Genomic DNA, 22,162 nt, shown 5'->3' with positions numbered 1-22,162 from the left:
CAAGGGCTTGTGAGCGAGGAGGGTGGAAGTCCAGTGAAAAGAATGGGGGGGGGGGGGGGCGGGCGCTGGAGGCGCCATGATGGCTGCACAGCCTAAGCCACCACCTGACCACCTGCTCTCCCGGCACTTTTCACCCTTCACCACCCTCCCCCACCTTCTCCCTCTCCCCTCACTTCACTGAGTTCCCGTCACTGCCCAGGTTTCCCAGGGAGAACATCTGAGGCTTGTGTGTGTAACAGAGCCCTGCAGTCTTCGCCTCAAATGGTCTCGGGCCGGTCACCCTGGGGGAAGGTCACAGCGGTGCGCTCAAAGTCAGCAAGCCAGCCTCGCCCTTTCCAGTCATCATTGCGAGGAAATTAAAATAGAGTCGGCCCTTTACCTGGAATTCCTGATTCTCCTTTTGTTCCTTTCTGTCCTTGAAGTCCTAGGATCAAAATACAAAGAAGGGGAGAAGATAATAAAACTTGGATATTAGACACTTTTAATCTTAGACAACCTCTACCTTTGTCTGATTAATGCAGATGGAAAGACACGTTGGTTCTTCACGATGGTTCCAAGCCTGTTCCGCAGAGCACAAGGAGTGGGCCCACATAAATGGGACCGTGCGTTGGGGTGAGATAGAAATGTTCTGGGTAGACGTCTGAGTTAGACAGACAGGCCCTGGACTTACTGGCTGGCCTTCCTTGCCAGTGGTAGCCTGACTTGGTGTCTAAATCTAGGTCTATTCCTTCCTGTTGAGTTTATTGGAAAAGAATTGAGAGATATTTTGCAAATAAAATTATCGCTTTTTCCAAAAGACTGTGGAGGGTACTCAGAGTGAGGAGATCTGCAGGCCCTCACCCACGCAGACGTTCAATAGTTTGGCTGGGTTACTTCATTGGGACCCCCAGTGTGGCTAAAGGTTTGTGCAGCTAAAGGGTCTCATGTCCAGAAAATGGAAAAATAATCACTGCAATACTGATGGTGATACTATTGTAGTTCTAATGGGAAAAGTCCTCCTCCCTTCCTCCCATTCATCCGCTCATTCACTAACTTCCATGGAAGGTCCACTGTTCCCAGCACCAGGTTGGGTCACTGTGGGATAATAATTTATTGGTTTAGCCACATCATGGCCTCTTGATTATAAGGGCCAATATTAGTGTCATTTCAAAGAAACAGGACTCTCCAAATCAGTTACACAAACTTGGGAAAATGAAGCTTTACGGAGGTATATTGATGTGAAGTAACAGTTACTAGAGGATAACATAGGAATGCAGTCAGCGCTGTGCTCATCGCCATGCCCTTGACCGTGATGCAAGCCCAGCCTCAACCAAAGGCCGCCCTTTGATGTTCAACAGGAACCACATTTTTCCTCATTGCCAACTGCCTGGGAAAAATTCCTACATGGGGAAGTTCCTACCTCCCAGAGCCTGACTCTTGAGCACCTACTGTGTGCTGGTCAATGGAGGGCAAGTTGGAGGCCTGGCAGGTCTGTTGGGTCACCTTGGAATAACCTGGCTCCCGGAAGCCTTTCAGATGCTTTGCCTGAGGCCAGGCGCTGCCTAGGGAGGAGGGTCAGAGAGCCAAGAAGCCACGAGCTGCCTCTACACGCCTTGGCACTAAGAGAAGCAGGATGCACTGGAAGGTCTCGAGAGGACAGCTGCTCCAGCCCCTCACTGGCATGGAGACAGGACTGAGGCTCAGAGCTGCTTCTAGGAGTTGGGGGGAGATGGGGAACCTTAGAGGGCTGACGCTGGCAGGCAGGCTCCAGCTCACCCAGGCCACTTACTCGTGCTCTGGTCCTTCTGTCTAGAATGCCTCACCCCTTTGGTGCCCGGAGAATTCCTATCAATCCTGTAAAACCTGCTAAAATGTCATATGTTACTGACTATGAAGCCTTCTCTGGCCTTGCCCAGTGATGCCACACTTCCTCCCAAGGCAGCAAAGTGGCCAAGTCAGGCACCCTGGGCTGTGTCCACCTATAACGTTGAGCGGGTGTTCCTCCCTGAGCCTCCCGTCCCTCCGCTGGGCCTGCTGTCCAGCCAGCCCCCGTTTGCTGTTGACCCGAGGTCACGGCAGAGGGGGGGCAGACGTTTCCTCTCTGCTCACCTGCATCTGAATCACGTGTCAAGATTAGGGAGGTGAAGACACAGTTGGATACAAGTCTTTGCTTGTGACTAAGTGAAATAATGGTCCATTTGTAGACCCTTGGCCCTCTCTGTCTGCATCCTAGGGCACATCCCATTGCAGACATCGCCACCTTAAGACCCTGTCCCTATAAGCAAGGCTTGGGGACGCCAGCACTGTGACCGCCTTTTGTTGCCCCCTCATCCCTCAAAGAAGTGCCCCTCTCCAGCTGCCTCCGCTGCACTGACCGACAGACACCCCGTGCAGAAGGAGCCACAGGGAGGCCCTTATTCACAAGGTCCATGGTCCCTTTGGCCTGACCCTCCCTCCTTTCTCACACCCTTTCTCCCAACCCTTCGCCTCCCGGGACTCAGCCTCTGCTGCACTGGCCAGGCACCCTGCCAGGGGCTTCACCTGCACGGCCTTGTTCCATCTCTCGCAAAGCAGGCCACTTCCCTTTTATGGAGAAGGAAGCCCTCACTCAAAGATGGAGGGATTTCTCTAAGGCGAAGTTGGGGTTGGGTCGCAGGGCCGGTCTCCCACGGGGCCCTGCAGTGGCCAGCTGGCTCACTGTCCACCTGGATCCAAGGACACTCGCAGCTGGCCTGGGCCATTCCTTTCTCCTGAACGTAGTCAGACCGCAGGGTGACTCGGCATCGCCTGCCCAGGGGTTGTTAAAAAGCAACGTGCTGGGCCCCACCCGGAGTGGCTGATTCCGTGGATGGGCCTGGGTGGGACCTGAGACTGCATTTCTGACAGGTTCCAGGTGAGTGTTGCTGCTGGTCCAGGGACCGCCTTTGGAGTGGCACCTCCCCAAACACACCTCATTGGATCTTTGGGCCCAGCTCACCGTCAGTCTCCTGAGAGCTGCCTTCCTGTGTGTGAGGAGTCCCTGCCCCTCCCAGGCCTGAACGCTCCCAGAACCTCTGGCCTTGAATGCTGCTAGTATGTGTGTAATGGGTGGTGGTTTTGTCTTCAAAACTCCCCTCTTTGGGCGGAGGAACAGAGCTGGGTTTGTGTGGTTTCTCTCTCGGCCTCTGGACTCTAGAGGACGCTCCAGAGTGGCTGGCATTGGCTGTCCCAACGAAGGACTAGAAATTGCTTCACAATAAATCAAGGCCGCACCCGGTTGCATCAGGGAGAAAAGGTTGAAAACAGGATCTAGATGTCTATAAATGACACTGGAAAGCAGATGATGCTGGGTTTTCTTCTTGACCACAACAGACTGGTTCCTGGACTCACAACCATATAAGCTGAGAGGGCCCAACATATGTATTTACTCAGGGGGATATTTCTCCCCCCAGCATTGTTTAGGTAGAAAGCAAATGCCTTCCTACTGTTTACTGTTCAGCTGGTGTCCTGCCTAAAGTCTGAGACTGTTCCTGCTCCAGGGGAAAATTGGCTATTTCAATCCCAGAGTGCTGCTGGGCTGGCCAGACCCAGATATTATTCTAGAATGCTCCTCACACCTCACAGAGGGGGAAACTGAGACCAGGGAAGGCAGGTACCCACCCACTGTCACCTCGCTAGTCAGTGGCAAGTCCAAGTTGAAGTGCAGGTCTCCTGACTCTGATCGAATATAGAAATTTCCGGTACATTAGGAAACTTTCTTCAACCCCATCCTGATATACAGACTAAGTACAGCCTGGCAAATTTAGGGTTAATTTCATAATCAACAAATGGAGCTGTGTGTCAAGAAGTAAGCGAGTGGGTAGCTGGCCCAAAACTGGGAGGCACATAGACTCCTGCAAATGTTTCTAAGAAACTTAGAGAAAAACAAGGAAAAGATTTGTAAGTGACAATCTAGTAATATGATGGTAGAATTTAATAAATTCTTGGGCTAACTCAGTACTTAGAATGCGGAGAAAGTAAATTCACAATATAGGGTTTGATTGCTATTATGAATTATTTTTTGTTGCTTATCTTTAAAATAAAACATTGTAAAATACAGATGAGAAAATAGACTTCAAGTTATTTTGCACTTTGGGTTTGCCTCAAGAGGAAAATGAAAGAACAGAAAATTCATGTTCTTGTTATATTTTGGACTTGAAGGCTGTTGAGATGCAAAACTTCTGATCAGATTCGTGTTTTGGAGCTTAAAGGTTTGGCTGCTTCTAACATTAGCCCATGAGATGGAAATAGAAAGAGAAATGCCATTATGACGAGTTGAAGCGAGTCCTCCTCATTTCGAACAAACTTTATGGAACGTTGAGCTAAAATTCATTTAGGGGTGGTTGTTTGTCTGTTTGTTTTTGGAAAAAAAAATTAGTTAAATGATTTTGCAATTGTTTGAAAGACAAAAGTTAGAAAAACTAAGTTCTGGGGGTTGGACAGACCCCTGCTTTGTGAATGGTAACGGAAACTTCCACTGGAGAAGCTCTGCTGGGTGGTAATGCCTACTTGCTAAGCTATGCAGTTTACCTTCCCACAGAGGAAAGGGGTCCTCGCCACCATCCTTCATCTCAGATGGCTCCTCTTTCTCCAGAGGTGTGAGCGAGAGGAAACATTTCACCAGAATGGGTTGGCGTGTGGTTAGTGACTGTTTGTGACAGCAGGGAGATGTGGTGACTAAGCCAGGATTTACCCTCCTACTGTGGGGTGGGAGGTATGGGCAATTCTATTCATTTTGAGTCCTATTCTCTGGTTTATTCTACACAACAAAGTCTGGAAAAGAACCGACTTGGAATCAGACTTTGAGAATGAGTCCCGGATTCAGCTCCTGGGGGAGAGCGTTTGCCCACTGGCAGCCTTTGCTTCCTTGGCTGTAAGGTAGAAGGATGGTGAAACTCAGGTGTGGGGGTAAATGAAATAACACCATGGGAATCCAAGTCCTGAACACAGGGTCTGGCCCAGGGGCATTGTTGATAATGAACAGACCTCTTGTTTTTATTATTAACGCATGATATTGAAAGCTAGCTATTGCCCAGGTCAAGCCCAAGGCACTGTAATTTCTGTTTTCATCCAATGCAGCCAGATATCCTCTTGAGAGATTAATGATTTTATTTACAAAATGGGAAAAATACATCAGTTTGAAAAATGGGCTTGATAGAATCAAAACTGGACAAACCCCACAGGACCTCTTGTTTGGGGAATACCGATGTCCTGACATTGAAAAGTCTGCATTATCTTCCATGATGAGATCTGGCCACCACTCTCCACCCATCCTTCCTTCTCCTGCTTCAGAAAGCTAACCTCTCCCAAAGACCGTTAACCTTTTCCTTTAGGATGATATCTAGACCTGGCTCTGATGGGCCAGATATGGTCCTATCTGTGGAATTCCCTTGTGAGATGTCCATGTGGACCATCAGCTACTTGTTCAAGGCAATCATTGGGATTTGTGTGGGAAATTTATGCAAGTTTACTTAACCTTTTGCACTCGGATGTCGAGATTAAAATTACTCTTTGAATGTATCAATAATTTGAAATATAAAAAAATCCAAATAAATAAGTTTGTATGAAAAGAAACTCCAGTTTTTTATTCTACTGCCGCGCTTTGTAAAATCTGGGGTATTTAAAAAATTAAATCCCTAGTAGAATAAAGGAATAGAGAAAAAAGCGAGTGCAAAGGGTTAAGTTGTAATTATCACATGCCTCAAAATGAAACTGTCATTCACCATGTTTACTTGGGCAGCTGGAACTTGCCTGGTTGGTATTTACCACTAAGTCTGATGGGTGGAGATCCCTGGAAGGGTGCCTGATGAATAGACAAGGACTCGATGATGAAGTGAAAATGGTCCCAGACTGGGCTAAAACGGGGATGGGGTTGTGGGTGAATGAGAAAGAGCCAAAACCTGGCCTGAGAGCTTCAGGTTTCCTTCTAAGAGTGGAAGAGGCTGCTGCAACTTCTGCTCTCATCCTTTTGGACTGGGTTGGAGGGTAAGTGTCATTCATCAGAGTGTGCTGATGGGACACCTTTGGCTGCCTGGGGAGGGAGATGGTATGATAAAGTGTAATGGCTAAAGCCCCAGCTTTGGGCCAGCCAGGCTGCCTCTCTTACTGTGAAACAGCCCTCACGAGAGTGCGTAGCCCATTGGGCTGTCCTGAGAGTACTCATGGTCAGGAGCTGTTTTTACGCAAACACTCCAGGATGCAGGGTGCAGGGCAGGGTTCCTGCTCTCAGACAGTGGGCACAGCACCCCTTTGGGTAAAATCATGTTTTAGCACAAATATTCTTGCTTAGTCTAGTAAGGCGGGGAGCAGGGGAGGTGAAGGGATGCTCTCTGTTTATAACTGAGGGAGGAAAGCCATCGTCTCCATGAAGCCAAGCAGAAAACTTAGAGGCAAGACAGCTTCAGGTGCCAAAGTCAGTCACCCTGAGATCTTCAGGAAAAAGGGAGGTATAGGATCAGAAAGGGGAGCTGCACCCAGATGGAGTCTTTCTGGAAGGTGAGACCTTGCTGGTGGCCTCAGGTGGCCTCAGGTAGCAGAGCCCCTCCTGTACTAACACACAGTCTGTGAGAAAGAAAGCAGCTCCAAGGCTGGGTGGGTTGGAAGAAGGGTGGGTGTAGGAGCTGCCTGCGCCATGGCTCCCGACAACCTTCAGGAGAACCCCAGATGACAAAAGCCCAAAGTCCAAAGCTGACTAGGAGCTGGCCTCACCTATCCCTTGGACCAGAGCTCCACATCCCAACCCAAGACACCAACCAGGTGCCAGGGATACACCCTACAGAGCCCTCCCTCCGCCATGAATCACCGGCTCTGTGTCCTCCCTCTAGGCTTGCCTTCCCCTCCTGAACATGTCTGAGTGCCACTCATCCTCCAAGACTCAGCTCATGCTCTTACATCGCCCCTGCACTGGACTGCCATTCGCCACCCCCACCAGACCCCAGCCGCTGCTAACCTGAAGCATTTAGCAGGGTTAAGTCACATTTGTTTAAGGAATTAATTAGTCAACCACTTGCTCAATGAAAACTGAGAGGTCCTGCCTCTTGTGCGGGTCCATAGCATGGCCCTGGGGTGAGGACATCTAGGTTTGCTAACACCAGCAGGACCTGGCAGAGGAGGGGACTGCAGCAGGCTGCCCACGGACGTCCTTGGGAGACACGCAGCCCTTTCTCACAGCCCCACATGCTACCGCACCTCCTGGCCTGCACCCAGCTTTCTAAATGGCATGTGACTATTTTCCATGAAAATGTCCACATCAAAGTGTGCCTGACGCAGTACAGCAAGTCTATACTAACCCGTATGTCTGAGGGCAGGAGCCAGGTCTTGTGTTCCATGGGGACCCAGCACCCACCACGGTGGCCCCAACTTTTTAGACCATTGCAGGTGTCCAGACTTGGGTAGTGACTAGATCAAACTGGCATAGTGGTGTACAAACTAGACCGCATCGGTGTGATGGTTTGTAAGCTAGACCAAGTTGGCACGATGGTTTATAACACAGACTAAATTGACATGACAGTCTATAACGTAGCTAAGTGGCTACATGGCTTAGAAAGTAGCCTCTGTGAGTTCAGTTGCTGTGGGCTGCCCTTCCCAGCCTGAGAACCCTGGGAGGATATGCAAGAAGGGATTTCTTGACACCCCATGCTCGAATCCCTGAACCTTGGGGCCCTGCTCAGGTCAGCAGGAGAGAGTGGAAACCATGTCCACAGTTGGAAGGCAGAACAGGGGGACAGCATGGCCAAGGTGCCCTGCTCTCCTCTGGGACATTAGAGGTTTGGTCGTGGCATTCAAGGCCTTTAAGGAACCCTGGGCAGAGGAAGAACAGCCCTAGGACCTTCACAGGGCAGCATACAGGAGGCGCTCTGCCTCCTTCTGGTGAGCCCGCAGGGAGCCAGTCCTCTGTCCCATCCATCGCCGCCTGCCCGCCGACCCACACCCTCTGTCACCTGTGTCTCCCTTGCTTCCTTTCATGCCGTTAGGTCCTGGACTCCCTGGTCTCCCTGGTGGTCCTGGACAACAGACGTCACAGTGAGCATATGAGCTGGGTAGATGGACCTTCAGACATCACTCCCCACGCCCACCACCGGAAGAGACCTCACCTGTTAGCCCAGTGGGGCCAGCACTGCCAGGCTCACCCTTGGCACCTGGGGATCCTGCCGCACCCTGAGGGCCTCGAGGACCCTCTGCTCCAGGAGGTCCTGAAAGTTAAGTCATGACTGCATGGCTGGGCGGCCGGCAGAGGGCCTGGCTGCCGTCCCCTCCACACACCTCTGTTCCCAGCAGTGACACGTGGATGTCCTAACACCTAATGTGTTCCCTGGAAGCCAAGAGGCAGCCCTCGCAGGGGGGGAATTACAGTCTCAGCTTGGGGACTTACTAGGAAGCCGGGCTGCGAAGGTCCAGCCCCGCCCAGGTGGCAGAGGGTGAGCCCTAAAGAGGAGCATCAGCGATGCGGCTGCACTGCTCCTCTGGGGAGGGGCAGGCTTTAGAAGCAGATGCTCTGCATGAATACCACAATGGAATACGGTACTGGAGGCAGGCCCTGCACTTGACTTGGCCCAGGGACAGTGGGAGCTGGCGTGGTGCCCACATTCCTACAGTTCTTACCTTGATCTCCTTTGATTCCAGGAATTCCAGCCACACCTACAATTAAGAAGGACTTTTAGAGAGTTTTTCCTGTCGCTCAGCCTTCCAGGGAAAATAAACGTAATATGTAGAAGCCAGTGGACCTGACCATGCAGCCTCTTACCTGGAGGGCCTGGCTTCCCAGCATCCCCTTTACTGCCCTGGGCTCCGGGGGGCCCCATGACCCCCATGTCTCCTTTCACGCCCATGCTCCCCTTGCTTCCTGAAAAACCAAGGAGTCAGAGTCAGGCCTGGGAGGAGGGCGAGCCTGGGCACCAGGTCCCACTGACACGTCTCGCCCCCCTCAAAGACACGACGGCTGCCCCAGAGACAGCCATAAACTCATCAGAAACGGACGAGACGACCTGGCCTGGCTGCTGGACAGTGGAAGGTCTGGCTCTATGGGCCCAGATCAGTGCTCAGATCCCCTCAGGAGGGACCACAGCCCAGGCTCAACTCATGCTGCCCGGCTCACGTGCGGAATTATTTTTTCAAGCCTCCCAAACTGAAATCTGAATATTCCAGAAGGCAGGCCCCAAGTGCTGAGCATCAAAACTGTGAAGCATCGATGGAGAGAAAAACATTGCAGCAGCTCATTTTCCTGCCCGTGCTCCTGCCATCAGCTTTCCTTGTGCCCAAGGTTTCAAATTTTCCACTTGTCATCAGCATTCAAGGCTTGCCCCAGCCGGTCCACTCCTCGATCCTCCTGTGCTCCCTCCTCTTTCCTGCCAGTGCTTGGTGCATATCAATTGAGGGCAGCTCCTCACAGGGCAGGATCCATCAACCCCTCCCCACGTGGCCAGTCGGGTTTGGGAGCGGGCTGCATGGCCCTTGCCAGTGCACCACATGGGCCAGCTCATCAGGAACCCACGGGCTGGCTGGTGTTCAGGAAGCTGCTGAATCCCACCATCAGCAAAGACCCAGCCGAGCAACTCCCTCGGGCCCTGGGCTGGCCTGTGGGGATAGAATCGGTTGAAAGCCTCCATACCCATACCATTCCTGTATGATATCAGAGCTGGAGAGGGCCCAGGAGGCCAGAGGCTTTCTCCCTAGTGAAGAGGAGAGACGCAGCTTGTACAAACCTATCTCGATCTAAGCTTTGAGTGATGTTAGGGACAAGGCCGGAAAATCAGGTTCTTGGAGATGCTCTGGGTACTTAAAGAATGATTATTTCTCGGTGGAAGACAAAACAAACGTGAAGAGCTTGGTTAGAGTTGACAGCTTTACAGCAGCCTTGATGCAGACAGCGAGAAGGCAGCTCTTGGTCATTCGGAGTGTTCACTTGGGCACAAGGGCCAAAGGGCCCTAGTTAGAAGAGACTAGAAATGATTTCCCTGGAGGAACTGGTTGGGGCCCCACCGCTCTGGGCCAGCCAGGACCACCATGCTGTGACCGCTGAGGGCTGCATGGGGTTTCTGGGCGTGGCCTGGGCCTGGGCCTGCGGTGGATGACTTCCGTGCCTCCATCAGAGGGGGCAACCCTAGAAGCAGAGCAGCATCGGGGGAAAGACCAGGCGCCAACTGAGCGATCACAGCTGGGTCTGACCGAGACCTTCCCAATCACAGCTAACGACGGAGCGTGTCCCCTGGGGCTTCCCCACTGTCTGCTGGGACAAGGCTCAGTACCACCAGGGCAGGTCGAACGTGGGGGGCTAGCCCTGTGGGTGGGAAGGCTTGCAGTCCTGGGAGATCAGGGGCAGAGGAGGGGCAGGCCAGAGTCCGATTTCGGAAGAACTGAAACTGCCGCGTTTCCCTCGCTAACCACAGTGTTCCCAGGCGGTGCCGGGGTGTGGACACGATGCCTCCTACGGGGCAGTGGTGAGTGGGATGGGAAACAGGATGCTCAGACTCCTTGGGACAGGCCTGGCTGCTGCCCCCTCTCTGGGTCCGGCAGCGCCACCTTGAGAAAAGTTTGGGCCTCCCTTTCCTATTGCAAAGAGAGCTCACAGTGCCACCTGGGGCACCAACCTTAGAGGCCAACTGTCCACCATCCGCCTGGTGCAAGGACCCCCTGCAGTGCCACCTGGGAGAACTCAGCACCTCGTCTTCCCGTCCCAGCAGCAGCTCTTCCCTAACCTTCGTCTGTTCAGTTCACCAGGGGGCAGCCCCAAGCCTTACCTGGCTCTTCCTCCCTCCCTCCGGCACAAGTGCTTCTCCTGAAACCTTGGCCCATCGGTCCCTGTTCTGCTGGGCACCACTAGAGCGAGTCCATTTTCTCTTCCACAAGTGCCTTCCTAAGATCTGAGGGTGGCTGGTGGCCCTGCCAAGGGCTCTCTCCCCACGGCAAGTGTACCTAGTTCTTATCATGTAACTTCAGTTTGCGGCGACAGGATCACACTTCTTCTATGTCTTATATTCCTGTTGTAATTAATCCTCATTAAAGGCTACTGCTGTTCTCCTCTTTGGTTAGGTGGGTAAACTGAGGCTCAGAGAGGTTAGGTCGTTTGTCCAAGGTCACACAGCTAGTGAGCCACATTGGAACTAGATCTGTCCGATCTTGGAACAGAGTCTTCCCTTCCCATCTTACAGCATCACTAACACTACTATTAGTAACGATTGTCACTTTTTTAGTGTCAACCATGTGGCAGTTTGAAAACATGACCTTTAACCCTTATAACTATCCTGAAAGGTGTATGTAATTTAATTATTACTATTTTAATGGAATCACTGTCTTTTTTCTGAAATGAAGAGCTCATATCTCAGCAGGCGAAGCCACGTGCCTCGTCACACAGATGGACAGGCGCAGAGCCGAGATGGCAGCCAGGCCACGAGCCCTGCAGCCCTTGTTCCCCTGCTGCACTCCAGAGCCACCTGAGGGGCCACAAAAGAGGCCACGTGACAAGGAGCACGAAGGGGCTTAGTCACGGCCAGAGCCCCAGGGCAGTGCTCCCAGCCCTGGCCCCTCGACCTCCAGGGTCCCTACGGCAGGCGGCTGGGCCCGGCCTGCATTTTGAACAAGCACCCAGGATAGTTCTTCCCCATGGCCTGAGAGGCACTGCTCCAGAGAGAGCATCTGCCGTCAGTGGGCAAGGCGTCAGCCCTGGCCCACTGCCCCCAGGCCCCCGCCTTCCCTACGCCCACTTCAGGACCGATTTTGGTGCCTCACTTTCTTTTCCTGTGACTTCCTAGCTGCCCTGTCCCCAGGTGCCACCCGGTGCGACATGTTGCCCCTTCGCATTGCTCTTATTTCACATTCCTGCCCTTGGCTCACCTGGATGGCAGCTACCACATCTCCCACCCCAGGATGCTGGTAGGCAGAGCGTAGCCCCGCCCTCAGTAGGCGCTGAACAGACATGGTTGCATAGAGTGGGGCCCAGCCCCCCAGGCCTCCCAGCGGCACCCACACCCAGCGAGGCCCTTACCTGGGAGGCCAGGGTCTCCTTTGTCTCCCCTAGCACCAGTGTCCCCTTTTGGGCCAATGAGACCCCCATCGCCTTTGCTGCCCTTCTGTCCTGGGGCGCCTGCAGAGGGAACGGCCTGTGAGGTGGGCTCCCAGCATCCTCCTGGGCATGGGCTCCTGGGCGGTGGGCAGGAGGCATTCTGGGCAGAAGAGAAGGGCGTCCCCAGAGGAAGTCTGGGGCGTGTAGCTCATCTCGTGGGTAATCTCACGGAGGCCCAGTAAGACTCAGGAGAAGAGGACAGCAGGAGGGCGCCAATGCTCTGGGGCTGGGAGGAGCCGAGGGGAAGGGGACAGCGGACGTGCCTGGGCCCGTGCACCACTGATTCCAAGAAGAGAAAGCGCAAGTTACCAGTGGCTCCCGGCTTCCCTGGAGCACCCTGCGGTCCTTGGAGGCCTGGGAGAAAGGAGGACGCGTCAGTCGCTCTGCGGTCTGGGGTCTTCAATCAGCAGGCATTCTGGGCCCTGCCTGGGCAAGGTGCCCCGCAGGCGGTCTCTTTCCCTCTCTGTCTCTGTGTCTCCTCTTCGCATGCGCACACAGAGGCACATGTGCGTGCCTGTGTGAGCACGAGGTGTGCAGCCGCCTGCATAGGTTCCTCACTGCACCATCAATTCCTCCCATTGTTTGCCCACCCCACCCCCACCCCCGAAAACCTCCCTGGAAAACCCCTGCTGCAGACGTAGAACGGGATACTCTTTGGGATCCTATTAAATTCCTCTCCCAAGTTAGTTCCCCCCAAAAGATTTTATTTGCTAACAAATTTCCCTCCCAAAACTGCTGGTGTTTCTTCCTGCCGCAGTGGCCCAGAGGCCTCGTGACTGTTGGTTTGTGTACTTGCCCTTGCTGGCAACCCTCCCTCTCAGCTCCTTCCCTAATAACGTCGTATCCTCTTTACACTCAGCAGCCTCAGCCCCTCCAGGGAGAGTGGTCTGGGCTGTAAGGGTCATGGGTTCTGCCCCCTTCCCTCGGGGGGGGGGGGGTGCAGCCGAGCTCCCCACATTCTCTGCCCCAGCCATGCCATGGCCATTTGTGAGGTGCTGGGCAGGTTTAGGTTACAGCCTAAAAGAGAGAAACAATCGCGGGCTTTTCATCATTACTGCTAAACCCCCAGTGACCCTCAGAAGCACATGTATCCCCATTTTACAGACAAAGAAACTGCGGTTCAGAAAGGTAAGAGAATGTTAACAGCATCACAGAGCTAGTGCATGTTGCAGGCAGATGTGTCTGACCCTGGAGTCCCTGCTATGCCACTGAGCTTGACTCCCCAGTGATGCTCAGAGGCTTGGACGCCTGAGCCCTGAGGAGGAGGTTGGAGCATCCACCCCCTCCAGCCTCATCAGAGCCCGCCCCCCCGTCGCCCCACCACACAGGGCGCTTCTCAGCATGCCCAGTCCACCCAGGGTGTCCCACGAAGCTGGCCTCCGGCACACAGGGCCTGCCGAGTGTTGGTCTGAGAGCCGGCTGTGGGTGCCGGCACACACACGGGCCCCCACTTACCGGCCTCTCCCTTGATTCCTGGCAGGCCTGGGAGTCCTGGGGGGCCTGGAAAGGAAAAGGCATTGGGCATGTCACCGGGACAAGGAGGAGAAAGAGGACTGCGGGCCAGGAGACAAGGGGCGGGTATCAGTGGCTCCAGGGTATCCCTGGCCGCCCTGGCCCCTTCTCAGCCGTGAATGCCAGGCCCTTGGGACCCGGAAGATCTGAGGAAAAGGAGCAGAGACACCAATGAGCCAACCAACAAGGTGGGTGTCCAATGCCACTCAATGCGATTGATCATTCAGCACACTCACTGAGCGCCCAGCACCAGCCAAACGGTGCGGAAGGAAGCAAACAACACAGCGCTCCTTCCCTCAAGGAGCCCATGGCCCAGCGGGCAAGGCGCAGCGGCATCCCTCGGGCTCTGAGCCGGACACCTGGGCCCGCAGCAGCAGGGGGACCTCATGCCAGTCACCTCGAGCCTCACCTTCCTGGTCAGTAAATTGGTGTTGATATACCAGCTCCACAGGGCTGCCCCGAGGTGGTCACAGGGCGGCCACACGGAACGCGCGGCAGGTCGGGTTACGTGGCACCGTCACTGCTGCACGCGCATGCAGCTCTCCCTCTCCAAGGGCCGCCTGCTATGCGGCTCCAGTCTCTCCACGGCTCGCGGGCAGGACGGACAGGGCTCCTGTCCTGCCTCAGTCCGTTCTGGCTGCTGTAACCAAACACCCGGACCGGCGGCTCAGAAACAACAGATCCATTTCTCAAGGTTCTGGACTCTGAAGGGCAAGGCCTGGGTGCCAGCACGGCCAGGCACGGTGAGGCCCCTGCAGGCTGCAGGCAGCTGACCTTGGCTGTGTCCCCACGTGGTGGGAGGAACTACGGTGCTCTGGGTCTTTGTAAGAGCACTAGTCCCACTCATCCGGGCTCCTTCTTGTGACCTAGTCCCCTTCCACAGGCCCCGCCTCCTAATACCATCACCTTGGGCATTAGACTTTCAATATATGCCTTTGGGGGCAGGAGGGGGGGCACAGACATTCAGGCCACAGCACAGCCCCACATCCCCACAGGGAAGAATGACTTTCTGAGAGGCATGGGCGTTGCCTGAGGTGGCACATTTGGAAGGAGGCCAGAAGATCTGGGATCTCCTAATGGCAACGCTTGCGCCCATGCCAGGGCACCACGGTGGGGAAGCTCCTACAGTTGCCCCTTGGCATCCAAGGGGGACTGGTGCCAGGGCCCCCGTGGGTACTAAAACCCATGGATGCTCAAGTCCCTTATATAAAGTGGCGAAGTGTTTGCATATAACCTACACGCATCCTTCTGTGTACTTTAAATCATGTCTAGAATTCTTATAATACCTCTGAGCCTCACTTCCCTCTTCTGTGAAATGGGGATGACAGCGACAGCCACTCGGGGTTAGTGTGAGAATCAGCAAAGCACAGACAAAATGTGCCTTCACTTAACCAGGGGCCCACCCCACCCCGAGTCTGCCTAGTCCCCGCCGCTCCCCCCTCCCACCCATGTTTCTGCTCTTGCCCTGCAGGCACTAGCGTTCCTGACTCACCCAACTCCCTTCCCACCGCAGGGCCTTGCGCTCGGCTTCCTTCTGCCTGGGCCCCTGCTCCCCTGACGCCTTCCCTCACCCTCGTCTCAGCCGAGAGGCGGCTCGGGAGCCTGGCCTGGGGAGGTGAGCCCCTCCGTGCTCTTTGCACCCGGGACCACTACCTTCCCCAGAGCCTGACTTAGGTGCAGTTGCCCCTCCCCCACCTTCCCAGCTGTGTCTTTGGAAGCCTGGGCCAAGCACTGCATCCCCTTCCCCCCCTCGTCCCCCAATCCTCTCTGTCCGCCTACTGGTCTCCATGGGGCTTTCTAGCAGGATGCATCTTTGGGGAGACCTGCCCAGGCAAGGCAGGCCATGGGGGAGGGGAGAGGCCACAGCCTCCCGGGGGTGGGGGGAGCCAAGGGGGTGGAGGACCTGGGAAGGCAGGTGGGCGTGAGAGGGGCCCAGACCTTCTGCAGCTCGTGCTGCTGCAATTGCTGTTTCCTGCCTCTGGTTTCTGGCTCCAAAGAGAGAGTGGGAAGGGAGAGAGAAAGACAGAGATAGAAGTGTCAGAGATTGAGAGACACTGAGACATAGCAGTGGAGATCATAAACATATATATATATTCACAGAGAGACAGAGGGCCAGCGGGAGCCTGTCCACACCCTGGTGTGGGGAAGGTGGGCTCCATGCCTGGGGCGGGTGAGGGAGCAGATTTTAAAGGTCCGACCAAACCACTGGTTGAAGAAGTTTAAGCATCGATTCTGTCAGCGAAGTGCCTGGAGTTTGGAACAGCCTGTCCTTAGAGCAGAGGGGCCCCATTCCTCCGGCGGGGGCGTCTGAGCATGAGCTCATTGAACCCTCTCAACAGCAGCAACAATGAAGCAAATGTAACAGCACCAGCGAGTGCTTACTCCAAGCTGGGCACTGGGCTGAGCACTGATCCATTCATCCTTTTACCTGACAGCAGTCCCGAGGTCCCATCCTATCCCCACCTTCTAGGGAAGGATGCAGAGCTCAGAGCGGGAAGCGACACGTTCAAGGCCACCCAGCTCCCGAGAGGTCCCGTCGTCCTAGCCAGGCTGCTGCCACTTGCAAGGCTTAGTCAGCACTCCCCCGTTCCCGCACACCCCGCCCCCCCGCCCCCCCCCCCTCCCATCAGCGGTGGGATCGGGGCCACACTTGAAAAATTATGAGGCCAAAGAGTTCTGCCTGACAATGTTGTGTACATTTGTTTTCAAGATGAAATTTCTACCACTCAGCTACTGGACTGTGTGTGTATGTGTGTGCTTGTGTGTATGTGTGTGCTTGTGTGTGTTTGTGTGTGCTTGTGTGTGTATAACTGCGTGTGCATGTGTGTAACTGTGTATGTGTAACTGTGTGTTTGTGTATGTAACTGTGTGCGTAACTGTGTGTAACTGTGTATGTGTGTGCTTGTGTGTGTGTAACTCTGTGTAACTGTGTGTAACTGTGTATGTGTGTGCTTTTGTGTGCGTGCTTGTGTGTATGTGTGTGTGCTTGTGTGTGTGTAATTGTATGTGTGTGCTTGTGTGTGTAACTGTGTGTATGTGTGTGTGTGCTTGTGTGTGTGCGCTTGTGTGTGTGTGTAACTGTGGGTGTGTACTTGTGTGTGTAACTGTGTGTATGTGCTTGTGTGTATATGTGTGTGTAACGGTGTGTGTATGTGTGTGTTTGTGTGCGTAACGGTGTATGTGTGTGCTTGTGTGTGTAACTGTGTGTGCTTGTGTGTGTGTAACTGTGTGTGCGCTTGTTTGTGTGCGCTTGTGTGTGTAACTATGTGTGTATGTGTGTGTGTAACTGTGTGTGTGCTTGTGTGTGTATGTGTGTGTGACTGTGTGTATGTGAGTGTATGTGTGTATGTGCATATATGTGTGTGTGTTTGTGTGTGTGTAACTGTGTGTGTGTGACTGTGTGTGTGTGACTGTGTGTGTTTATGTGTGTGTGTGTTTATGTGTGTGTGTGTGACTGTGTGTGCTGAGGGAGGAAGCACAGGCAGCTAAGCCCAGGCCCGGCGAGGGCGTACATTTATCTCCATTATTTTCTACCAGGTGAGCAGCTGAGGGTCCGGAAAAACTAATAACTGGCTCAAGGCCATGCAGGTAGTAGACCTGGGACCCAGGCAGGCCAGCATGCCCCGCAGGCTGCCTCCCGTCGTCACGGTGGCCACAGCCAGAGGAGCGCTGAGTGCTAGGTGTCAGGTAACAGGGCCTGGAAAGAGCGGTGATGGGAGAGGAAGGGGGAGACCTGCTGCAGCGGGGCCCTGGGGTGAGGCCAGCTGAGGGGTGCACTGGGCTGTCTTCGCCGAGGCTGGATTTGGAGTGATGCTTGGAGGGAGCCGTTTCCCATTGGACCAGGGGTTGGTAGAGAGGCGGTGGGGACCCAGGGAAGGTAAGTTGGGGTCAGGTGTGGAGGCCCAGAAAGGCACCGGCCACGGGGCTGGGGGAGAAGGTTGCGGGGGGGGCAGGGGGTCGGAGTGGAAATGAACCCACCTGGAGCGCCGCGTTCGCCTTTGGTCCCGAGGAGCTCTGCGAGGGAAGGAGAGAGGGTTGCAGCCAGAGCTGTGGTGTGGCCAGAGCGCCCTCTGGGCAGGCAGCACTGCGGCGGGGCACTGGGCCACAGGAGCCGGAGCGCCCTCTGGGCAGGCAGCACTGCGGCTGGGCACTGGGCCACAGGAGCCGGAGGGCCCTCTGGGCAGGCAGCACTGCGGCCGGGCACTGGGCCACAGGAGCCGGAGCGCCCTCTGGGCAGGCAGCACTGCGGCCGGGCACTGGGCCACAGGAGCCGAGCCTGGCATTCTTCAGGACGAGTCCTTACGAAGGGCCAGATGTTTGGTTGGTCTACACAGGAGAGCCTGAGGTCCCTGCGAGTCCCAGAGTGCGGGACCCCGAAGAGCAACCCTTGTCATCAGAAGACCATGAAGCCCAACCAGCCGGGCAAGTGCCTCGGGCTAAAGGAAGGGCCTCGTATGATCAGAGCTAGCCCTTCACCTCCCAAGGGGCAGAGGCACCCGCCTGTGTCTGCGCACCAGAGCCTGGGCTCTGCTCCTCGGCCACTGTCCCCGCCCCTCGCGTCCCCCCCATTGGGCTCTCATCTCTGCTCACTGGGAGGCAGCAGCCTCTCCCGGTCCTGCCCTCCGGCTCCTGGGTCCGGCACGTGGTCCGTGGGCACGGCCCCTGGCAGAGGCTCACCTCCTAGGTCCCAGCACCCAGACACAGGCAAGGCCCCGGGCTCCAGGCAACAGTGCCAGCCCTGAGGCAGCCAGGTCGCACCTAGAAGCCGGATGTGCCTGGATTCGCCCTCCCACTCTAGGACGGCCTGAGAGAAGGGCCAGGGGAAAGGGACCCCTTTGGCTCCACTTCCTCCTGCCTGTGGCCCTACCTGCAGGCCCAGCTGTTCTTTCCCCTCCATGGTCTCCCCAGGACTTTCTGCCAGCCATGGGCCAGTATTCCTAGTATGGATGGATGGGGTCCCGGGAGGTACCCCGGCTTCTGTGTCTTACCCGACCTCAGACACACTCTGGATCAGGCTGACGGCTTTGTGACTCAGACTCGGCCTGTGGCAGGTTGCTCCAGGCGCTGGCTCCTGAGGTCACACTCTGCTTGGACAGGTTTGTGGCTCCTATATTCCTGGCCCCACTCTCCCACCGCCCTGCCTGAGCCCATGGGACATGCGGCTTCATGTCCCTCTCATATGGCTCTCACCCATGTCTCGAATCCCAGGGTTCCATCAGCCAGGGTTTGGGAAGACCTTGCCAGGGAAGGAAATTCAGGCCCAAAACCCCCTTGGGAAGGGCCCATGAACTAGCAGCTCCTCCTCTGAGGAGTCCCGATCCGGAGGGGAGGGGCCAAACCTGGGCTCCGGGTGAAGTTGTCCACCTGCTGCAGCAGGTGCTCCTGCCGGGCGCGGACCTGGCTGAGCTGGGCCTGCAGCACCTGCAGCCTCAGAGCCCCCGCAGGCAGCGGAGGGCTGGGCTGCGACCAGAGTGAGGCGAAGGACGGGCTGTCCTCCGCGGCCAGCGTTCCGTTGTCAAAGTGCATCTCCAGGGCCCTGAACTGCTCCTGCAGATACAGAACTAGACACCCACCCGCCCCACCGCGTTCTTTAGGACCGCGTTAAAGCCCCAGGCGTTTAGGCATTAGGTCCCATTCCCCACAGGCTTGTGTTGCAGGTGCACAACTCCTGTGGGCCCTGAAGACAAACACATGTCCTATGCTGTGAGGACCGTGTGGGCACAGAGCTTTAGCTATACCTTGCACGTGTGTGCTCCACACAGGCATGGCATTACATGTTCACACTCACGTACCCACAGTGTCACGTGCCTGCTCTAGGTGTGAATGCATGACAACTGCTGTGCTGGTCTGACTTATTCATGTGTGACCTGAATGTGCATGCGACATGTGTTTGTGGCATCTGGGCACACGCTGTTCCTGCGTGACTTCGGTGTCTGTTGGTGGAGTTGCTTCATGAGCTTCACATTTGGACTGGAACACTTTGAAAGTCATTTTGAAACGCACACTGACCAGCAAAGCCCCTTCCCACTCAGAGGCTGGAACCTCTATGCAAGGTGCTCATGGCACACCGTGTGAGAGCACTGCACCTTTCACTGCTTTGGACACACAGGCTCCCGTGCGCGTTCTCTCTCCTCTCTCTCTCTCTCTCTCTCTCTCTCTCTCTCACACACACACACACACTCACACACACATGCACATGCACACATGCAACACAACACACTCTTCCCCCTTCCGCCTCCAGCGGGCAGCAGTGGCCCCAGGGCTCTGCACTCAGCTGCAGCTCTGCGGGTCAGGGCCGTGTGCGGTCACTCCCAGGGGGACCAGACGGGACCAAGCCTGCGTTACCTTTCATCAGCAGCAGCCCGGTGCTCGCGGAGAGCAGAATCAGATAGGTGACCACTATGGCCATGAAGCACTTCACCCCATTTCTCTTGTTGGGCTTTGGATCTGAAACAACCAGGGGGAAGGTGGCTGCTGTCAAGGGTGGGGAGCAGGGGCCCCTGGCGGCCGGAATCCCCTCTGTGTGCGCGAGCAGAGGGCTCCCGGTGAAGCTGAGTGGAGAGGACACCAAAGGCCTACTACCCTCAAACCCTCCCTCTTGCCCCAGCACAGGAAGTGCCGTTGTGGCGCATTCGTTTCTATGGCCAAGCGAACAAACCCCCGTGCCACGTATCATAGCTGGGAGAGGGTGGTCCTTAGGCTGGTGGCACAGTGCCTGGCCACAGGGGGCTCTCCGAAGATGTTTATCAGGTGAATTAGTACATCGATGTGTTTGTTTAAAACCCAGAGAAGAGGAGCTTGTTCCCATTTTATAAACAAGGAGAAAGGTTTGGAGAAGCTGAAAAAACCTATTAGGTTTTAAGATGCGGACCTGGAATTCATGTCCAGGCCATTTTTTCTTTGTCTTTAGCTTTTGAAATTGTAACAGTAAAACATTCTTAATATACCCTGCCAGAGTGGCTCAGTGGTTGAGCATTCACCTATAAACTGGGAGGTCACGACTCGATTCCCAGTCAGGGCACATGCCTGGGTTGCAGGCTCAATCCCCAGTGTGGGGCATGCAGGAGGCAGCTGATCAATGATTCTCTCTCATCATTGATGTTTCTATCTCTCTTTCCCTTTCCCTTCCTCTCTAAAATCAATAAAGCATATATATAAAACATTCTTAATATAATTAAACCATATAGAGAGCATTACAAGAGTTAATGATTTTTCCCTCAACCCCCTGAGCTCCTAACCGAGGAGGTGGGCTTGGTAGGCATTCTGGGGTGTGCCCTTCCTCCCCAGGACAAACCTCCGTACCACGTATCATAGCTGGAAGAGGGTGGTCCTTGCTCTCAGAAACTTAATACCCATATACTCCTAACTCCAGTTACTTTTCTTTTAATTTTACATAAATGATATCACATTACATATAATATAACACCTTGCTTTCTGCAATGAATGATTTTCCATGGACATTCCTCAATTGTGTAATACACATGACAAAAAAAGGATCAATAAACTAAATAATTAAATAATTAAAATTATCCAATCTGAAAAACAGACAAACCCAGCCTTAGAAACCTGTGAATCAATAACAAAACACATAATATTGATACCATTTAAGTCCCGGAAAGAGTGTGAGGTTGAAAATATATTCAAAGAAATAATGTTGGCTGAAAACTTCTCAAATTTAGTGAAAGACATAAACCTACAAATTCAAGAAATTGAGAAAACCCAATCATGATAGATGCAAAAAAATCAATACTAAGATACATCACAAGTAAAATTCAAACTAACAAACAAACAAACAATCTAGATAAAAAGAAAATTAAAACTCTAAAGAAAAAGGAAAACTTTTAAAAGCAGCCAGGAGAAAAATGGCACATTGCCTATAAAGGCATACCAGCTTGAATGATAGCAGATTTCTCATCTGAAACCATGGAGATCAAATGGAAGTGCCATTTATTTTTTTTCCTGTGCTGAAAGAAAAACAATTATCAACCATGAATTTTATGTCCAATGAAAATACTTTTTAAGAATGAATGGGAAATAAAAAGTTTCTCAGATGAACAAAAACTAAGAGAAGTTATAACTAGTAGAAATTGGCAAAATGGTTTAAACAGCATGATCCAACTATATACTATTTACAAGAAACCAAAAAATAGAGCTTCCATTCACATGAGGTAAAAATAGATATAAGTGAAAGGAGAAATAGATAAAACCACAATTATAATTGGGGACTTTAACAACTAACTCTTAGCAGTTGATGGCAAAAAATCAGCACAAGCATAGAAGAATTGAACCCCACAAGGCAACAGGATCTAATCAACATTGATAGACTACCCCACACAACAACAGCAGTATACACATTCTTTCCATGCACCAAGACAGTCCATATCCTGGGTCATAAACCAAACCTCAACAAGATGTAAAATAAACAAAGTCATATAGAGTATGTTCTCTGGAATAAAAATAGAAACCAGTAACATACAGACAATAGGAAAATCCCCAAAACACTTGAAAAAAATTTTAAAGACTTTCATTTATTTTATTTTACTTTTTTATGTAATTTATTAGGCTGACATTGGTTAATAAAATTATATAGGTTTC

At 53.5% G+C, this 22,162-nt stretch overlaps 1 protein-coding gene across 1 annotated transcript in view; it reads right to left on the bottom strand.

Moving 5' to 3' along the window:
- Window positions 1–22,162, bottom strand: part of MARCO (macrophage receptor with collagenous structure) — a gene marked incomplete at its 5' end in the record, with an annotated part of 35,625 nt that overhangs the window by 4,426 nt on the left and 9,037 nt on the right. Inside the window, 11 exons of the mRNA XM_079781813.1 lie at window positions 380–424; window positions 7,938–8,000; window positions 8,091–8,189; window positions 8,599–8,634; window positions 8,741–8,839; window positions 11,978–12,076; window positions 12,365–12,409; window positions 13,511–13,555; window positions 17,546–17,581; window positions 18,907–19,128; window positions 19,913–20,014. Of these exons, the coding sequence (XP_079637939.1) occupies window positions 380–424; window positions 7,938–8,000; window positions 8,091–8,189; window positions 8,599–8,634; window positions 8,741–8,839; window positions 11,978–12,076; window positions 12,365–12,409; window positions 13,511–13,555; window positions 17,546–17,581; window positions 18,907–19,128; window positions 19,913–20,014 (891 nt within the window). The remainder of the gene's footprint in view (window positions 1–379; window positions 425–7,937; window positions 8,001–8,090; window positions 8,190–8,598; window positions 8,635–8,740; window positions 8,840–11,977; window positions 12,077–12,364; window positions 12,410–13,510; window positions 13,556–17,545; window positions 17,582–18,906; window positions 19,129–19,912; window positions 20,015–22,162) is intronic.

Source organism: Cnephaeus nilssonii (assembly GCF_951640355.1).
Source record: "Cnephaeus nilssonii genome assembly, chromosome: 10".
NCBI classification, from domain to species: Eukaryota; Metazoa; Chordata; class Mammalia; order Chiroptera; family Vespertilionidae; genus Cnephaeus; species Cnephaeus nilssonii.
The sequence above is the reverse complement of the archived record's forward strand: the minus strand, read 5'-3'. Positions and strand labels throughout refer to the sequence as shown.